The sequence below is a fragment of the Ceratosolen solmsi genome, unplaced genomic scaffold (assembly GCF_000503995.2).
Source record: "Ceratosolen solmsi marchali unplaced genomic scaffold, CerSol_1.0 scaffold35, whole genome shotgun sequence".
NCBI classification, from domain to species: Eukaryota; Metazoa; Arthropoda; class Insecta; order Hymenoptera; family Agaonidae; genus Ceratosolen; species Ceratosolen solmsi.
In genome coordinates this window covers 802,308-823,964 of record NW_011948423.1, presented here as the reverse complement: position 1 = coordinate 823,964, position 21,657 = coordinate 802,308, and the positions used below count along the sequence as shown (strand labels likewise).

General features: G+C 30.8%; 1 protein-coding gene across 1 annotated transcript; it reads left to right on the top strand.

The window, feature by feature from the left end:
• Nucleotides 1-614: 614 nt before the first annotated feature.
• Nucleotides 615-20,797, top strand: Lsd-1 (lipid storage droplet-1). Its single transcript, XM_011499452.1, has 8 exons — nucleotides 615-892; nucleotides 10,127-10,335; nucleotides 11,833-12,018; nucleotides 15,040-15,232; nucleotides 15,867-16,048; nucleotides 16,849-17,106; nucleotides 20,202-20,300; nucleotides 20,597-20,797. Exons 2-8 carry the CDS (start codon nucleotides 10,210-10,212, stop codon nucleotides 20,723-20,725), a joined length of 1,173 nt encoding a protein of 390 aa, XP_011497754.1. The 5' UTR covers nucleotides 615-892; nucleotides 10,127-10,209; the 3' UTR covers nucleotides 20,726-20,797.
• Nucleotides 20,798-21,657: the final 860 nt, after the last annotated feature.

Here is a 21,657-nt window from a genome sequence, read left to right as displayed (position 1 = left end):
TTACAGCCCAAGGCTCATTAGCCATTCAAAGTTACGAGCTGCGCTGGTACCTCCAAAACGTCATTCTTCATCCTGCGAATTCAACAAGGACATCACATGAGCACGCTAAACAAAACAAAACAAAAAGTATCGCGCCGCGTCCATAGGCTCGCATATTAATCCCCGCTAGCCTATATAATCAGGAAACCAAATCTCAGCCATCCAACTCGAGAACCAAAGTGATATCGCACGTCGGCAAAAAGACGATAACCGAGATAGATAAAAACGTGGCGAACGCAGGACGAACGGCAGTGCGTTCGTCCGCCTACGAAACCGAGGCACGCTTATCGCGATGATTGCGCGTGCATGCACCTAGCGCGCATAGTCCGTGCGTGCGCGCCGATTAATGTATAAAAGAAAAAAAAAGAGAGCCGAAAAAGAGGTTTGCGCGTCACAGGCCGAGATACATCAAGTGTGAGATAGAGAGAGTCGGTGAGCTGAGGACGGTGGAGGGCGGTGAGCGGCCCCTTTCCGCCCGCTGGTCACTTAGCGCCGAGACGAAAAAAACAGTGGGAGAGAGACGACGCGATAATGAGGGGACGACCAGAGAGAGAGGGAGAGAGAAAGAGAGAGAGAGAGAGAGAGAGAGAGTGTGTGTGTGAGAATTAGCGTAAGATCGAAAAGAGCAGAGCGCAACGTAATCGATATGTCATAGGTCAAGCAGATGAGATATTCCGTAGGCGACGGTCGCGCGTAACGTGCAGTCGACAACGTGTTTGCCAGCTAAACGCCAAAGGCTAAGAGGAACGAGTTAGAGCTGGCCATTGCGTAATTTGCAACGCCTGAGCCAAGGGGTGTTTTGCTCGACATCCTCCCCCACCGCGTTTCGCTGCCTACTACCATCACCTTCAAGGTAACAACACTTTTATTAACTCAATCACGGTATTAAATTTTCTTCACCGCACCCCACAACCCCACCACCACCGCCACCACCACCACCACCACCACCACCACCACCATCACCATCACCATCACCATCGTCCCTCATCATTAACCCCCCTGCCCCCGGATTCACCCCAGCCGCGCGATGCTACCCCGCACTTTTGGCCCAATTCGAAATCCTTTGGGTGAGCCTGAGAATGAGCCTCGAAGACTCGAGAGTGTATACCTTTCGCTCGCACGTGCCAGTTATCATGTCGAACGATGTATTATAACGGTGAGATTTTACAAATCCAAAGCTTCTCTCCGTATCGCCAATGTGAGGGGATTAACGGCTGTCCATAATTCTTCTTTCTTCAATATGAAAGTGAGGCCATTAATAGCAGATTTATAATTGATTTTATATTATTCTCTCGTCTACATCTCAGCTCATATTAACGGCATATTACTTTTTTTTATTTCGACACTAATGGAAATGCGCGATTATTTTACATATAGTATTAGCATATCTCAATCCATGTAACTCGCTCGTCTTTATGACAATAAGTAAAGACGGAGGTACTCTATCTTACACTTATGTAATGCCTTATGTTCTCCGATTACTTGCTATTACACTATTCGGAAATATTTCGAGTACTCTTCTTCTTCGATATTTAAAATCTATCGGCACTTGTGCTTTATAAAATACTTATCTTGCGTGTATACATTGAATTATAAATAAGTTAATCGAATGGTAATAAAATGCGTAAAAAGACATCCAGAATCTCTAGATTTTGAAGTAGCGCAATAGCCATGATTTTTAAAGTCTACGAAGAAGAAAAGGCAATTATATTTAAATGCATGATTTGTTTATCTTTTCAATATCGTTTATATTATCCATTATCGCACTTATGTCCTTATGTTAAGATATTGTTTCAAAAGTGACAGATTACATTATAATCAATATTATGAATTATTTCTATTAATGGTTCGTAACTAGACGAAATCGATGGTAGGAAATTCAAATTTCGAGTATTATTCGAACGGATCATAAATGCAAATATGTTGTATTGTTGAGTATTATATTAGTATTACATTATTGTAAACCTTTTCACAAATAGTCACGGGGAATATTTCACTTTCAATAAACTGGAGGAAAAGAACTCGTGCAAATATGAAAATTCAGGTACGTGGTTTAACAAAACTGTACACAATCCCTAACACATGCGCAATACGATCATTTATTTATTTTTCATCCATGTATTTTAGAGACCACTATTATACACGTACATGTGGATAAGTATGTTGAATTGTAAAAATTTAATTGCAAATTAAAACAAGAGTCGTTGTTTTTGTTTAAATATATAGGCAATCAATTGAATACTTGCTATTAAATAATTAATATTAACTTATTGTGTGGTTTATCGAGCTGTGGTTTAATATTTTCAATTCAAAGAAAATTCTTTTGCGTCATTATACTTATTTTTTTGTGCCATTTTTGTAGTTAAAAATAAAAATAATTCCATAAAAGCAAGTTCTAATGATCGCATGAACATATTACGGTAATTATTAAAAATTTATAATTATTGAGGGGATAATTATCAAAAATCTCGGCAAAACAAAAAATCATAGCGAGCGTCTATTTAGCACAGACCGATGTTAATTTCAGAAATGAAATCATTAAATTGTTATTGCTAGTTTGATTAAAGCACCATTATTAGACTAATAAATAATAGCTAAAATTTTAATTAATAGGATAGGTGAAAAACGTCGTTTAACAAATCTTGTTAAAAAATATATCAAGTTATACATTACTTATGAAATAATATGTTTTATGATCAAAATTCTTACATTATGTAAACAATCATAAGCAATCGTCGCCAAGAAAAGAAACAATGCAGCAATTCCCATTTGGAGAAAGTAAATTTAAAAGTTTACTATGTTCGATCGGAAAAATAAGTTAATACTTATAAATAACAATCCTTAATAAATTAAGATAATGCGCTCGTATGTGTATTAAGAAAAAAATTTTAGCTAGATCTAAGCAAGTATTAAAGACTTAAAAAAACTTTTCGGAAAATAAAATTTTCTCAGTAAGATGATTACGATTTCTTATAAGCTCTATAAATTTTCTTAATTTTACACGTTCATCTTAATCATAAAAATTTAATGCTCGATCGTTTGGTTTTTTTATTTGAACATCAATTCTCAATTTTATGATTGGAAAAATAGCCGTTGTTATCACGCAAATCGAAATTTTATAGTTCGGAAATCCGATGAATTAATCACGAGACAGAAATATATACTAACGAAATCATTTTGCTTTTTGGATTTCAGATAACTTTGGCATAAATAACATTATCCACAGCAAAACATGAATTAAAAAAATGCTCCCCTGAAATAACCTACGAATAATATTTGATATTTCTGTGATTATTATTATCATTCTTTAAATATAGCATTAATGCTTTTCAATGAAAAAAATCTTTAGAAATACCTTTAGTAATAAATTTACTTCAAACATTAAATGTCAATTAATCAATAAATTTATACCTTATGAATATAATAAAACTAATTATATTATTATTAAAATCTTTGATAGTTTTTTAATTGTTTTTATGTCTATTTCTATAATACCGATATATTTATAAATTGATTAAATTCATTTATCTTATCAATTTATATGCATGAAACCGTAAATCCATTTTTATTATAAAAATTGTGTTCTAAATAAAAGATTTATAGAACATTTATAGAAACAGTAAATTTAATATTTTCAACTTAGTTTCTACTAGTATTGTTTTATTATAAAATCATTACTGATTATATATTCACCTCTGGTTTCAATATTATAGTTATTTTTAATTAATTTTACATTGAAAGAGAATATATTAAATGGTTATTCTTCAAATTGATATATAAAGGACAGTTTTTAATGTTATTTCTTTATTTTTTTATCTTTCTGTGGGAATGAAAATTTACAAATATACACTTGTATCACTGGTCCAATATAATAATAAATGATAATGTTCGTAGATTAACTTAACCTCTTTAACCCTTAACATTCTTTTCCTATTCGTTAAGAAAAATTCTCTAAAACTCGCATAAATTTTGCACAAAATAAAATCAGTTAGTAAAAAATATTTCTACTTTTTTTTTCATTATGTTATTTACTAAATTTTTCATTCCACGAGTATCTTATTTATTTCTTCTATTAACAATTTAATCTAAATACAATTTACTCAAGACATACTACCAACATTATACAGCTGCATAATCATTATATTTAATTCAATTTATACAAGACTTTCCGCTGCTTCTCTTCTTACTGTAAAATAAATAGTAAATATATATTTTATGGAAAACGTGTTATACGAGGAGTATTTATAAAATTTTCGCTATTTAAAACATAATTATAAATAGGTTTTCTTTTTACCTATATTATCATGGCCCATCAATAAAAATTTGTTTATATATTACTTTCCGCTCATAATAATCGAGGGCCGTAAGATAAATTGACATTTAATGTGTACAGTAAAAAACAAAGATACAAATTGAGTAAAATTTATAATTATAATAGACTAATACATATTGAAAATATAATTCAGCACGTACAGAGATGCCTAGATGCAAATTCGTAGAAAATGAGAAAGACGCTTTTTAATTGCTTCAAAATTGGGAAGCGATGCAAAATATAATAAAGTTATTGTAAATAAATTATAAAATTTTAAATTAAACTTGATTTTTTATTTAATATTTTTATGAAAAACATGAATAAACATAATAAATAATAATACTATAATATAATATAATATAATATAATATAATATAATATAATATAATATAATACTATAATAATAATACTATATACAGTGTATGCATTACTATCTATTAACTCTCACTTATACATATATACCTATAATATCAATCCCCATTTATTTATTTTTTTGTTTTAATTTATATTTAAGATCAAATTCTATATTCGTTTCTTTACGGATAAAATAAATACAATGTATATATTTTCATTAATTTAATAATGAATTTTTTTTAATCGAATCATTACTTTGTTTGCTACAGTCAATACTAAAATCTTAATAAAAAAACTTATAAACGTTAAAGAGTAATCAATTAAACCATTCTTATAAATAATGTTCTGGAATATTTGCTCTCTCCAAGATATTGAATCATTTAATTAATATTTCTATGACGTTTTGTACCACAGTCGGGATGCTATCAATTTTTGTTTACAATTAACATTGCTCGTTTTCTTCAGCCTCATTAAAAATGTTATGAGCACGTGATCTGTTAAAATAAATTATTATACGATTTCTAGCATAAATTTGCGTAAAGAGATATTACTTTTATTCATTAAGAATAAATGTACCAAGCAAACAAATTATATCTAATTAGATATGTTGAAGAACTTTGTATTGAACAGAGGTGTTTATAAGATTAGACTTATCAACGTCATCCACAAATGATAATTTTACAATTTTTTTATACATAATCGCATCGATTAAAATCACTAAAATGGTTTCGTAACAAATGTACTTAAAGATACTTGCGAAATATTTAAAAAAACATTTTTATAGATGTATTTACGATTTACTTATATAAAATAATTATGAAATCTCATAAAAATAAAAATCGATAATAAATAACTTCAGTGTAATAAATTTAAACGTATGATATAAAAATGTTTTTAACAAAAAATAGCTTTTTTTGCAGTATTGATTACTCTATTGAACACTTACGTATTAAAATATAAATATAAGATTAATATATGTAAATACAGATAACTAAATAGGAATAATATTACGCTCTTAATACTTGAATGATTAATTAATATATTTTAATAATAATATATTTTAACTAGCCTATCGTGTAAATTTAAATATTTAACATTAAATAAAGAATTTTTACTATGTCGTATTTATTTTAAAGCGATTATCGAATTTTGATGAATATAAATAAGGAAATGTTGTAAGGCTTAATAGAATTTTAATGATTAAATAAGATTAATTTATTTATATTAAATATAATATTTAAATTGAAAAATCTTCTATTTTATAAATAATTTCAAAATCAATATAGTGTATGGCATTTTTTCAGCAATCGAAAAAATTTTCCTCGCAAAACTACAATTTTTTGGCCATGCGATAATGTTGTTTTAATTTAAAAATTTTTTTAAATAATAATTCAATATCATGTAAAAATTTTTTATAATTTTTTCGTGTAATTTTCAATTCAGCACATGACTTAGATATATACACTAAATTTATAAGATAGTGATAATTTATTTACAGAAATGTATCATTCCGTACATTATATTTTTAAATTTCACACAAATTAATGCAAACACCGAAACCATAAATGTTATCGTATAACCAGCACTAAAAATAATGTATGCTAAATTGTCTGATAATTATACTGAATTTTTGTTTGCTTTCATGAAAAGCAACAATTATAATTACTTCATACCTATCACAATTCCCTTATTTCTTCAAAATAAAATAATAATTTCGGGTTTATCGATCGAAACGCATTGATTACCATTTTATACAACTGTCAAACGGTTATATTTGAATTATATAATTATAAAGTTTGTTTGACAAGTTTAAGTAGACATTTGTTCAAGATCTTTATTTATTAATCTCAATATTCTTCAAATGTTTAATATAAAAAAGCATAAATATTTTGTCTTACATTATGAAAAGGAAAAAAAAAAGAATATAATGTATTAGATAAGAATATTGCCAAATATTCATTTTCAATATGTTTTTAAAGGCAAATTTTGCCTGTACGTATTATCAGTTTGTGATTATGCATTCAGTTTCGCGTAAACGGTATCCAAGCTTAATCTAATCTTCACTATAAGGCAACATTTTTATTTTAACTCTTTGTAAACTACTCGAAACGGCCGTAATGGCTTGTCGCATCCACAAAACCGGGATAAAAGATCATTCGCGGGTCCAGTGAGTAATTACCTCGCAAAAATCTTAAATAGACTTTGCGCGCATGCGCGCCAGTCTTCTTATATACACACACATTAGCCTCGACATTAACCACCATTTGTCGAGTAATATCCTGCAGCTTGACATTATAACCTTTCTTATCGTCAGCCTCCCCAACACAGAAACAAGCGCAAGCATATGAACTCCGCGTGCTACTCGTGTAGATCAAAGAGGATGCGTGATTTTGCACGTACGCAAAGGCAATGCAAAACGATGGCGTCTTGCAAAAATTTATTATATAGCAAACACGTGCGGTTACGTCGTTTCTCACTCCTGTCTGCTTATGCAGTCCGTCCAATTTCTAATTCGTCGTAATTTTAACGGATTATGAATTTCGAGGACACTAGGAGCGATAAATACGACGAATAAATTTCCTGAAATAGTTACAAAGGAAAAGGAAATACGTTTTCATTTTAGAAAATATATTCCCCGGAAATTTCATGAGCTGACGAGTACATTGTTTAGGAACGTTAAGATTCGCGACAAAATATTTTTATTACTTATACGTGCTACCTTTACAGTTTAGTAATTATAAGGTGTTATTAGTACAGTTTTATTTGTTCGACAAATTCGAAATTATGAATTAAAACGAAACCATTCAATTGCCAGAATATGGCGACGTTCCATTACTTAAAATTAAATTACAAAATCGAACATAACTCGGAAGAATTTATTCTTTCTCAAAACTATTTGTTAGTAGTGAAATTATGCCATAAGAATAATAAAAATCTAATAATTATGATTATTTATTCGTCTTATGAATAATTTATTATTAGGCAATGAATTTATGAACGCAATTATTTTTAATAGATAAAACCAAATAATTCGTAATACTAGTTATACTACAATTAGATATTAGATATTAAATAAAGTTTCACTATTTAACATAAAAGTATATTTGATTTTATGTATGTGATTTTAATTAATCTCTTGCAAAGGCTAATATAAATAAGGAAAAATAGACAATTTTGAGAACGAGACAAAACATGTCTAAATTAGAATTTAATAACATATTGAATAAAAGTATTTAATGCAATAAAGGTATATTTGCAATGATTTTATGACAAGAACAACTTCGAGGATGACTTCTCTTAGGCAAATCAATTGAAAATATAATAATTAAAATTAATTGAAATATCGATCCTTTATTTGTAATTTTCGAATTCACTGGTATAATATGATTTCAAATTTATCAAAATTTTAGTCTCGTGCATTGTTTACTTATGAAAATTTACAATTTCACTATTCTATACTACTGCAATGTTACGATTATCTATAGAAAATAATTATTTGGTACAAAATCCAAATGATACAATGATACAAATTAATTATTACATGTATACTTTTACATTAATTAATTTTTTATTATTTCATTCATATAATTATGAGGATAGAATAAAATATTTATTTATAAATCGAAGCCATTTTTATTAGGTTAATAAATCATATTTGTTATGCATTTATGCACTTATTGCGCGTAATTTTGTTAATTACCAAAAATGAAATAAATCTTCTATACTGTTTATATGAGTAGAAATTATTTAGTAAATATTTATAATTAGTCACAACATTACACTAAACAATCTCCCAATAACTTGAAAATAATCACAATTCTTATCATAATAAAAACAGGAAATGGTGCTTTAAGCAATAAAATTTTTCTAAAAGTTTTCCACATTTTAGAGAAGATATTATATATTTCTATATTATCAGTTAGCAAACTAAACTTGACACCAAATACATGCAAATTTATGAAATAATTATAGTACATCCACACAATTGATAACAAAAAAAAAAAAAAAAAGAAAAACAAAAAAATTATATAATACATATTTTACAGAAAAAAACTCAAGGATAAAATACATTACATGTAGAAGTTTATTACTTTCCATTATATCAATTTTTTTATAATTGCAGCTTACTTTATAAATATTAATCAAACGTTATTTTTTTATCATTTAATATCTTAAATAAACTAGTGTAAGATATACAATTCAATTATTTGCAGGCTTGTTGAATTTCAAAAATGTTGCCAATTTTCTGCGAGCTCGTATAATAGAGAGACATTGCTTGATCAAAAAAAATAAAAATAAAAATAAATAGTACGTAATAAAAGGACGAACAATTATGAGACTTGTTACACCTACCTAACTATTCGATTAAATCAAAATCAGATATTAAGTTGAGTTTCAAGTCAACTTTTCACTTAAAAAATAATATCAAAGTCAGTTAGTTACTAGTTCTGACTAGTTATAAAGTTAGAAAAATACCGAAATGCCATTTTGTAATAAAACGTGGCCAAATTATCATATTGGTAAGTCCTATTTTACATCTGAAAAATTACAGAAGATTTATTACAATATAATTTTTTTAATTTAACGTATAATCCCATTGCCCCTACTAACATCGACTCGTATTATATTATCCTGCAATACTATATTAACATATGTATCAATATTTTTATATTTTGTATGATGTAAAGAATAGCAATCTACACGTGCATCCATATAATCAGCGCAATTTTTATGTTATTTATTCTACGTAGAAATGTACCGAACATTATTTACAAACTTTGCACGTTTAAAATATTTATCAGTCCGAGTAAACCAATAAATTGCGAAAGCATCCTCCCCTCCCGCTCTCCCGTGCTGCGCGTATAAAAGATTCTCATAATTTTGAAATAAATTTTTCTACGCCACTCGTACGAAACATCATTTAAGAAAATAAAGCGTCCGCTTCCACTTTTTACATTTAAACATCAAAGTTAAGAAACTTTAGACTCTAGATGCATGAATCGCTATCAGCATCATAATGATTGGCTAGCAGCGATATTTCTTAATAAATAAATCATTGCGACGATATAAGTTTCGGCGCGGCTCTCGCTACGCTTCCTTCTATTTAGCATTTTTGCCATCAGTCATCGTTACTCTTGCTGCCCAATAACGACAGCGCCACTCGAACAGGCCCCGGGTAATACATCGCCTCGGAGCTTACAAACTGCACCTCAAGGAATTCACGTTCGGCCGTGCGTCCCGCGCCCTATTCCCGCGTGCTGTTTCGCTCCTCTTCCACTCCCCAGTGAAGCCCAGTGCAACTTCGGAAGGAGAACCGCAGCATCAGCATCTCCTTAAAGTACTACCATTACAGCCCCCTGCCCCCCACCCCGGCACATTCGCTACAAGATTGTACGCACTATATTCTTTTTGCCCACGCAGGCCGGAAACGGACTCGCGCGCTTGCGAGATTCACGCGAGCGAAGAAGAGAAGTCGTACGCGGCACCGCTGCACCTAGACGAAAATGGCGCGCCCGGGCTTCAAGAGGCGACACACGGAGCTCCAGCTCGAATCCGTGGCGAGGATCTCTAACTTCCCGATCGTCGAGAGTGGCATCGGCATCGCCGGCACTGTCTACGAGAAAATAAAGGTGAGGCTCACGCCGTTAATGCCCGAGGTAAATTGGCGAGTCGAATTTGCCTTTTATATGATTTACTATTATTTATATGATTAATTGAATGCGTCGGCGACTGTGCAACTACTAGCTAACACCCTCGCACTCTTTTGTACCGAACGAAATTCCGTAAAATAATAAGGTAAGAGGTCACGTCGCTTTTAATTAGTCCATCTAATCTCGTTCCAATAGAGTTACATATAATGCTTCCGATGATGATAATGATGATAATAATAATGATGATGATGATGACGATGATGTTTAATGCTGGGCGCATTTGTCAATTCACTGCTCGCGTATATTAGATTGAAAAGCTCTTAAATATCGAATGTGGAGAAAGCTCGTGGCAATGCGAATCGAAGATTGTCGTAGTGATATTTTTTTAAAATATCACGATGCATTAGTCACATGAGATTATATTCTTTTTAATTGTTAAAACGTTAATAAAGTTAGAATATACAATATGGCTATCGATTGCGTTATCGGGCATCTAGCGTAAATAAAATGTCAGCACAAGTAATGAGTTATCGGCACACGTGTTTCTGCTTACTCTGCTCATCTTATTATTTATTGAAGATGGAATACTTTATTGTAATTATTCTGTGCATTAAAATTTCTCTTGTCGATCAAAATTATCGAGTCATTGGCTGTATTTGATAAAATTTTCCATAAATTTGTAATTATCGCTATAGGCAAACGATACTGCTATGTTCGTCAAATTAAACTGAAAAATATTCTTCGGTAGAAGATGACGCAAATAGAGTAAATTAAAAGGATCGGGCGTGTTTAATGGACGCTGGAAGAGAGCAAATCAATAACGACGACTTGGGAGTCGAATAAACCGAGTACCGCCGAATGAATACTGCAAAACTTATGCTGCACATACACCATCGAGCATACGTGTGATTAATGTTTCTTTAGAAAAAGTATTTATGCTCTTCGACTCCGATAAAATAGATACGACTTGTGTTTCATTTAATGAAAGAAGTGGCAAGTAAGGAAAGATCTACTGACTTACAATATCATTTACTTTGAAAATTATTATTAATCAATAATTGCGGCCCATAATCTTACTCGCACAATTTATAAATAATTATGGAATTATGTGCCAAAGGAAATATTAAAATTGCTTTTTTCATACGTACGAGGACAATTACCACAATTACGATAGGACGAACGTGAAATTTAAACTGCATTGTGAGTGTTATGTGGTGTTGTGAGCCTGTCGATCTCGCCGTTCGCAATGAATTTTCAAGGCAAATTCGACTCCTCCTAATCCTACGATCGTACTAAAATGGCCAACGTAATGATCGATTCCCTCGGTAATTGTAATTCTAATGTAAACTATCTATAATAAGTCCGAGATTAGAATCCACTTAAGCAAAGACGAAACATGATTTGATCTCCAAGCGTAGCACGTAGCAACTGGAATAGCTAATACAACACTAAAAGAAAGTCTCTCTTGTTGCACAGCGCTCAAACTCATTGATGAACTGGGGTCTCGAAACGGCGGAACAGTCCCTGGCGATGGCAACGGCGTCGGCGGTGCCGGCGATTATGGCCCTCAACCTGCCGATCTCTACGATCGATCAAATGCTCTGCAAAGGCATCGACATTGTCGAGCAGCGCGTCCCTGCCGTGCATCTTCCTCCACACCTCGTGAGTACAGACTGGGACATTTGGGACCCACTGGGAATAGCCGATACACTTGGCTGACCCAATTGGCAGCGGCTTTTTAAGTAATGAGTTACAGCCCTGTCAAATTGTTTAAAGTCGCGCATAATCAACAAATTATGAATGATGTGCCGCCAGCCCCCGTAGCTTCAGCCAATTATGGCTATTACGTAACTCCAAGGCGCACTCTACGCACATATACGCACGCAATAGTCGGCGTATGAAAATCCTCCCTTGTCGAACCTCGGTAAAGCATGGATGGATTTAGAAAATCATTGACGTAATATATATTCCCTCCTACATGCGTTATTACTGAATATTTGATAAGACAATTAAGCGTTTGTGTTTCTATTTTCTTGTTTCTTTCTGTCCTCCTTCATTTTTCTCATCGTCGTCCCTCATCGTCTTTTAAACTCCATCGGCTCCCAAATTGATTTAGTTATCACTTACAGCCGATGCGCGGAAATTCAATCGATACCTTAAAAATTATTATAACTACGACTTTCAAATATGTATTTTGGAAGATCGTATAAAGCGTTATTATCATTAACCCAATTTTCGATCAAAATCTACTGTACGATTCAGTTCAGTGCATAAATCAGTAAGAAAATTTATCAGCTCAAATTTATAAAATATTAACCGAACATCTTATGTTCAATAGCTGTTGATGAAGCCTATTTTTTATAAAAATAGATGATAAAATTATCGGTGAGTAAAATATTGCACTTTGAAGTACTTTTTTCAGTTTTATGTACACTTAAACTGTATATTTAACTTACATAAGTAATGCATAATAGTTTTTTTTTTCTTTTTATTAATAAGCAATGATTTTTCACACGTACATTATAATTATATAATAGATGCCAATATTCTAATAGATTATAATAATATATGAGAAAATGGAAATGGTTATAAGTTATTTTTACACGTCTCTGCAATTTTTAATCTATGCACGATCAGCACTTTTCATAAGGAGATTTAGAAAAAATATAAACATTTGGTTGGTGAAAAATTCCCGATCTTTAGTTCGTTTCAATGTTATTATGTCATAAATTCTCTCCGTTTCATTTTCATAATTAAAACTAATTCTTCATAATCGTTAGATTTTCTATCAGAAAATTTAACGACGAATTGCATTTTCTTGTTCGCGTTATCCTTCAATTTCTAATTCATATTAACTGCGACGCATATTAAAATCTTGCTTAGAAAAATAATCGAATTAAAATTAAATTGTAAAATAAGAACATTTGAGTCGTATAATTTAATATAAATAATTATCGCTATATCATTATTATTATTATTATCATTATTATTATTATTATTATTATTATAATAAAGACTAGCATTATGTTAAAAAAAAAATGCGTAGACAAGACATCAAATTATATATATATTATTGATTTATTGGCTGCGAGTGAAATAATGATCTTATTGCATGCATGATTTCAACAATGGCAAATTACTTACATTTATTACGTTAAAATGAAGCTGTATAAAATTGAATTCATTGCACATGTATTTATATAGATATTTAAGGAAAAGTTTAATCAATTTGAGCAATTTTATTCTCTCGAATAAATCTTTGACAAGTAATATTTTAAAAATACATGTGCCGTTTTTCATGTTTTTGCGTATGATATTTATTAACAATATTTTGTTGTCGTGATAAAAAAAAACAACAAAAAAACAACAACAACAAAAAAAAGCAAAAAAAAAACAAGTAAGGAGTAATTAATTCGTTATGTTGTAATAACATTGTATTATTTGCATTGGACCGAGAAAAAGGAAGTATAAATTCAAAATGTACTTGTTCGAGAAAAAGAAAATTTTATAAAAATAAGATAAATGTCAGTAAATCATTGTCCGTCTATAAAAATCGGTAATAACATTCATTATAGCATAATTTTGTCGACTTGTGTTTAGTCTCATACGATAAATAGAGTTAATTATTGTAACATTGAATAAGGATTACTACTACAATCAAAATCAGCATTGTGCAATCGTCTGTTGCTTCTAGTTTATACACAAGCTTGTATAATTCCTCGTCCTCAATTACATGTAACTTTGTTTTACTGATTGTTATTTACTAGTTTATTTACATTTATTAGTGATAAGAACATTTTTACTCGATAGTGATTACTGCACTGCAACATTACAAAATGTATTATAATTATGAGTCGTATATTTCTTGTTTATACTTGCGGCTTTAATAATAAAATTATATTTTTACAACTAGAATAATAGTTATTATATTATAATAAGTAGTTCGTGATGTTGTTTTTTTAAATATTGATGAAATACAGTAGTATAAAATCTTTCTTAAAGTACGCGATAATATAATATAATATATAATATAATAATATAATAGCAAATTTCATTCAAATGATCATTTATTGTATAAAAGCAATAATAATTTAATAAGCATATGTATAAATATTATTATTATTTTTATTGTGAACTTAACAGAGGTATGTATATACAAAAGTATGAAGTGCCGTAGTAAGGAATAATTTTGAATGAAGCTTTTGGCCATTTTTTTTTTACATCCAATTCCATATACTGATTCCCATACTTTAATACGGGTAATTTACGATATTTTAATAGTTTATATTTTATAAAAACTCGAATGAGTATACGTGTGTAGTGTGAAATATTGATATTCCTTATGAAAAAAGAACCATTCGAGTTGAGCGATTTTTAAATTATTCGATTGATTACACAAGGATCCACAACTGAGTTGAGTCTCGTACGGAAGGAATAATTTCAAAATCGCGAAAGGATACATGCAGTAATAAACACACGCACGTAATAAATATTAACGTATTAATTGTTATATCTAAATTATCATTACCACTGCACTCTCATGTATACATATATATATATATATATATATATATTCTTAAATATTCTTTTTTATATTAATGATTTATCTATTCGACTAATTTAGGCATTAAGTTTTACAAATACAATACATGCGCGTTGAAAATAATAAATATATTTCTACAGATGTACTGGAATACACGAGAATATGTAAATAACAAATTCGTGAAGCCTGTGCTGATAAGGGCGGATAGCGTCAAATTAATCGGCAGCCAAGCGGCAAATGCAGCTGTCGAAAGGCTGGTCGGTGCCATCAATGTTGCCGACCAATACGTCGATCGCTATCTCCCAGCCGATCCAGCCGATAAAATTGCTGAAAGTAAGAAGTGCCCGGTAGCAAGTTAGTTGTTGTCAATATATTTTGGCTCTCTTTGCCTTTAATAAACAGGCAATCGATTCATATTGATCGTAAGCGGTCACGCGTATCATTAACGTCCCGGACATACCTTCTAATCTCAATAATATATGCTCATTATTGTCTTATTATTATTCGTTTGTCTAATATTCTACCATCGATACAAAGTACACGTAATTAGATGCCGAGTTTATAATAATATCCGTGCAAACGATAAAAAGCTTTCTCGAATGTTTTTCAGCATCGTTTTTATGTCATCGGCTCTATGCGTTATATCAATTATCGGATTAATTAAGTTGTAAAATGAAAATTACGGCTTGCTTGCGCTCTCGTTACGTAAAACATCAGTTGAGCGAAATTTTATGTCATTCGCCGATAACTATACCCCATATTAAAATGGGCGTTTTAGCAATTAATTTCATTGGCTCGTTTAAAGTCAGTCGGAGCAAAAGAAAACAACTAAAGGACAATTATCCGTACTATACCATCCCGTGAAAAGCTCATTCGCTCCTCGAACCCGGGAGCCCCGAGCTTTAACAATAACATAAACAGGCACTACACGTGTATGTATCATTGGGTGTGCTTATCATTATCGCAGCCTGCACAGACTCTATCAACGCCGATGAAACGAGCAATAAAGCGGTCGGAACGATCGAGAAAGGTGCCAGATTCTCGCGCAAACTCCAGCGAAGGTTGACGCGTCGCACTTTGGCCGAAGCTCGAGCACTTAAGGAGCAGGGAACCGAGTGTATACATGTACTACTCTACGTTGCTGAACTGGTAATAATATCTATGCTATTGCAATTAATACATTAGACCCTTTAGTAAGACGAATTGAAATTCAAAAAATATTGCGCGTTTTATTCGAGTCTATTGCCATTGAGATTATACCTCTTAGTTGAGATTACCTGTGGTCCTTGACTTGAAGTGACGATAAATTTAACGACATCATCGAGATATTTAATGTCCACGATCGATACTTTCGCCAAGAGACAAATACTAAAGTCTCGATCTTTCTTAAACAAAATTTCAAGCGCAATGCCATTTGAAAACACAATTTTCTTTACGTGTGCTCTATTGTTGCTTAGGTTATACGATCGAACGAAATCACACCTACGTGAGATGGGCCGATAACCTTATGGAAAATTATGGATTTATGATGGTTTAATTGCTTTAAAAGTTAAATAACAATAACTATTAATTTGGAAAACTATTGATTGAAAATATCGTGCAACGAAAACGCAAATGTTTTGATTGAAAAGCAATAGAGACTCGATGCAATTTAAATGTCACCGCAAATTCCAAACTAAGGATCGTCTACAGTATTGAGCGAGATGCAAATATACAATAATCCCGGGTATGCGCATTCCTCTTGCGAAATTATGAAATAAACGAAGAAATAGCTTCAAAGCTTGCTATTATGTCCAAAGTGAGCTTCTCGATATGGATAATGTAAAGCTTAAAAGTAAACTCTGACGATTGAGAGCAATCCCTCGTATCTCAACGATGCGAACCACGTAAAATAAACTGAAAATTAAGTGCCATGATAACGAAATGGAACAAAATTGAATAATTTTCAGATAGTCACGGATCCGAAACTTGCCTTGCAGAAGGCCAAGGAGCTGTGGGCGTCGTTAAGCCTGCCCGAGCCAGAGAACCAGGCCCGACCCACGAACCTGGAGCAGTTGCTAGTCCTCTTCACTCGCGAAACAACGCGCCGTGTCGTTCACCTGGTGAACGGCACCGCAAATCTGGCATCCCGAGCCCCGAAACGCATGGCTCGCGCCCTCCTCGGCGTCTCCCATCGGCTGATCGCAATCTTCGAGCAGGTTCTCAAGGTTATCAATGAATCGATTTACCGTCTTCTCGTCGATGTCCTCGTGGCCGCAACCTCGCTTAACCACCATCATCATCATCATCATCATCATCATCATCATCACCACCACCACCGCAAAGTCGCTGCCGTCCCCTATGACACCTTAGCTCCCAAGAACTTAACGTTTCGTCCCGAGCGTAAATTCCAGTTCCGAACGAGCCGGCAGCTGGCTAGTGCTAAGTGTAGTGGTGGCGTTGGCAACGGTGACAATTGTCCTGATGGCAGATCTCTCCTTCTCATTGCGGTCATTAATATTGCACCGTTGCCACCGGTAGCCAACAAGCCGTCCTTGTCATTTATCGAAGCATTGCGTGCCAAGAATTATGGCGGCTTTGAGGGTGGCGAGAGGTCAGCGGCCTGGGAGGACGTCGGCTACAGTAAAGCGAGCGATACTAGTGTCGATAGTATGAAGGCTGACGTTCTTATTAACGGAGCGAAGGGTCACACGGTCATGTACTCCATCATAAATGAAACGGAAAATTTGACGGTAAATGAAGCGATTGTGTACGATAGGGAGGTGGTAGTTAAGGCCGGTACGGATGTGGAAAAGAATATCGCCAATGTGACGCTAAGTGATCAACAGGCGTCAAATTTTCCCCAGAAATAGACGTGCAATTTTCTACGTTGGCATACGTGTTTTTGATGGAATAAATTATATTTTTTAATTACATTTTACGAAAAGTCCTGTACTTGCTTTTCTTCTCGCTATAATTAACGAAGAGCATGGTGCTCTTGTGTCCTGTAGAATATTCAATCGAAGAATTATATTTATAAAGCGATTGAAGCTTAGTGATAAACATAAACATGTAGCAAACAAATAGTGTACGAGGATAAAAAAAAACAAATTATCTGAAAATTTCATTGTTCAAAATTCATTTTGGTTTTCACAATTTTGCTTTAGTTACATCACAAATATATTGGAATTTTATGCTGGGATTTTATTTGCAATAATTAAATATGATTCTACACTCATTCATATACATATACATATATAAATATATATATATTATAATAATTATATAATAATTATAATAATATAATATAATAATATAATAATAATATAATAATTATATATATATATAAATATAAATATATATATATATATATATATATATATATATATTTAGTAACATGACATTAGCAAAACGGTGATAAATTATAGAAATTGTCACATAAGCGTCCCGTTCGAATTCAAAAATGATAAATGTAATTGATTTAATAATAAATAATACGTCATTATTTCTAGAAAAAAAGAAATAGTATTGGAATTATGATCGTAAATAATACTTTGTGATTATGGAAAATTTGCACATTGAAACTATTGAATTTTATGAATTTGAATTTTATGTCACGGATGCGTGCTAATCCAACGAATTTTATAACTAATTTAATTTTAAATGAGTGAAATGAAATTAGTGACGCTTGAAACAAAGTACTTCATTCATGTATTTAATAAACATTATCAACAACATTATACAAAAATTATACGACGTTTGATAAAAATAACGAGCCCTTATATTCTTCATTGTTTTACACCTAAAATTCAAATAAAATATTATTGTCCTTTTTGTTTTAGCATTATTTTTCACTCGTATGTATGTATATAATTGCGCTCCATATATAGTTAAAGTCTTGCATTAAAACCAAAAATTGTTAGTTTATGTATGATTTTTCATTAATACTTTTGCCAATATGTTAAAATACTGCAAAATCATTTGAAATAATTTAGCACAGCAAACCAAATGATTCGTAAGTAATTGGAATTCTAGTTTTAAACTGTCATTCATAAATTAATGTCACTTTCGTAAACAATACAACTAAACAATAATTTAATAAACAATAAGGGTATTAGAAATAAATAATGCACAGTAAAGTTGTCTCATCAATTGAAAATTAATTTTAAAATTATATATATAATTATCATCACTAATTTCATCTTAAGTAATTTTTGAAAAATTGACAAACAATATAATTTCATCATATTGCTAAAAGTGATGAATCATAGATACACAATATTGATATGAAAATGAACATTTTCAAGGATAATACAAAATCGGTTAAAAACAGAAACAAATTAACTATGATGATGTAATACAATTTTTTTGTAAATGTAGTATTTTAGATTAATAAAAAATTGATCGTTTAATTAGCTAAATAATTTGACAGAAATTGTTTAAGAAAAAATACCGAGAGAAATATGTTTATGCTGTAACTGCTTTATGAAAGAGACATAATTTTACATTCGTTTCCTTTTGAGGACCAATAATATTAAACAAATAAATAAATCTTCTATAGCAAATGGAAAATAATAATATTATTAATAATGATTGCTAAGCAAATCGATAAATACTACATCGATAAAATGCTTATTTAATGATATTTTAAATCATTCCATTATTTTTTGGCAATGACAATTTGGCAATGATTCTTCATGTACTTTTTATATTACAATTTATATCATATATTTATAATACAAAGTGGTCGAATAATGAAAAAATTAAATTCTTCATTTATCATTTTTCTTATAGAATTTAATATAACATTATTAGACAATTTGTATGTTTCTCTTTTTTAATACTTCTAAATATTTTTTAATAAATTAAAAGTATTAAGATACGCAACTGCAATCCTTCTTATTGTCCTTGAATAACCCCCTGTGCCCCCCGCTCCACGCCCTGCGCCACCCACCCCCATAAGCTTATTTATTACCTTCGTGATGAATTTATATATCTTATTTAAACATTGCCAGCGATATGATGAACAATAGTATGCCGTAAATATATTAAAATAATTAAAGTATTATACTTACCGAACGTTAAGCTACACAAGATATTCCATGAACATTAAAGTGAAATTAATGATAAAAGACACGAACATTAAAATTAAAATAAAACATCTCAAGACTAACCGCTTAAATTAAAAATAATAACCTAATAACCTTAGGCAAATAAAAGACGTTTACTTACTTTACTTTTAATGTAAAATCATAATGATGAAACATGAAATTACATCCCAAATTATGAATGCATTCAAGGATTCCTTTCTTATATCTTACAGATGGTACTGATTGTAGGGAAGCGCGAGATTTCCAGTGCACAATTCAATGCTTTAAGTGGTGCAATCTTCAGGCTTAATTCCTTTACAAATCAATTTTTGGTATGACAAAATTCATATTTTTACTCTTTACTCCTAGTAAAACTATCCTTTATTAGTGATTTGATTGTTCTTATTATTAAAAGCAAATGAACAAAATTATCTATCTACTTGGGAGCAAATGTTTACATTGATTATATATAAATATAAATTTCTTTTCTAAACTTGCAGAACCATAAGCTCTGCCGAAAATTTTATGATCTATCGTAAATATGATTTTTTTCTTGGTTCCGTTTAATGTAATCTTATTATAATTCCGTGTAACGATATGTCTAATTGCTTTAATGTTCACTCAACAGGAAGAACTGGCGGCTGTTTTAGCTGGCCGTCCTCAAGTTATTAAGGGAGCACATTCATCGATTCGTCAGGTTAACCACAATAACTACATTTCTAATGCCACAAATCCATCGATAAACGGAATTGAATAATACACATTTCTAGATTCCTCTAATATTAAGAAATGCGTTATCTTGAAAAAAAAGGAGTTGAAAAATAAAGTTTGGCTCTATAATTGGCTTATTGAATGTTTAAAAGATGAATTGTTCGGGATAGTGTTGGAAATTTTATTAAAACTCATATAAATGTTAAATAGTTGATAATTATGATTTCGTATGTAATTATATATTTAATGGTTAAGTGTTTTCAAAAATGTACAATTTTGAGATATTGAAAAAGACAATAAATATGTAGTATAAATTTATCAATTGAAGGGAAATGAGTTTATTGAATAAGTATATATAAATAAGATAGTTTAAGAATTTTCGTATAATGGTTAATTAACAATTTTGATAAAATCATTTAATTTCTCATTAAAGTTTTAGACAAAATATGAATGAACAAATTCATAATAGCTACTCATATATTTTTCATTCCGATGATAAATAAAAATAACTTCAATATATATATATATATAAATTTTTTCTATAATAAGCAAAATAACATAACATAATACATCTTTCATAAAAGATCGTTTTGAAATTGCAATTTCAGATTTACCATCGAGTAGAGAGAAAATTTTATTTTAAATCAACCTCCATAATTTAGTGCTTTAATTTTATATTTTAACGTTGGCGGTATGATAAATAAATGGATTAGTTTACTATTTATTATTAACAATATTTCATAATATAATATAAGATAAAAAAAATAATTCTGAATGAGTCTTTTTTTTTGCTCTTACTAAATATAATTCCACAAGAACTTTTCTTACCACGCATATTTTTATAAATATTGATATTTTACGTCCTTAGATCAGATTTCTTAAAGTAAGATTCTGCGTGGAAATATAGAACCTTATTATGCTCTGCAATATAAAACCAACCAAAATCAACTATATTACCAACTGTTAATATTTACTTTT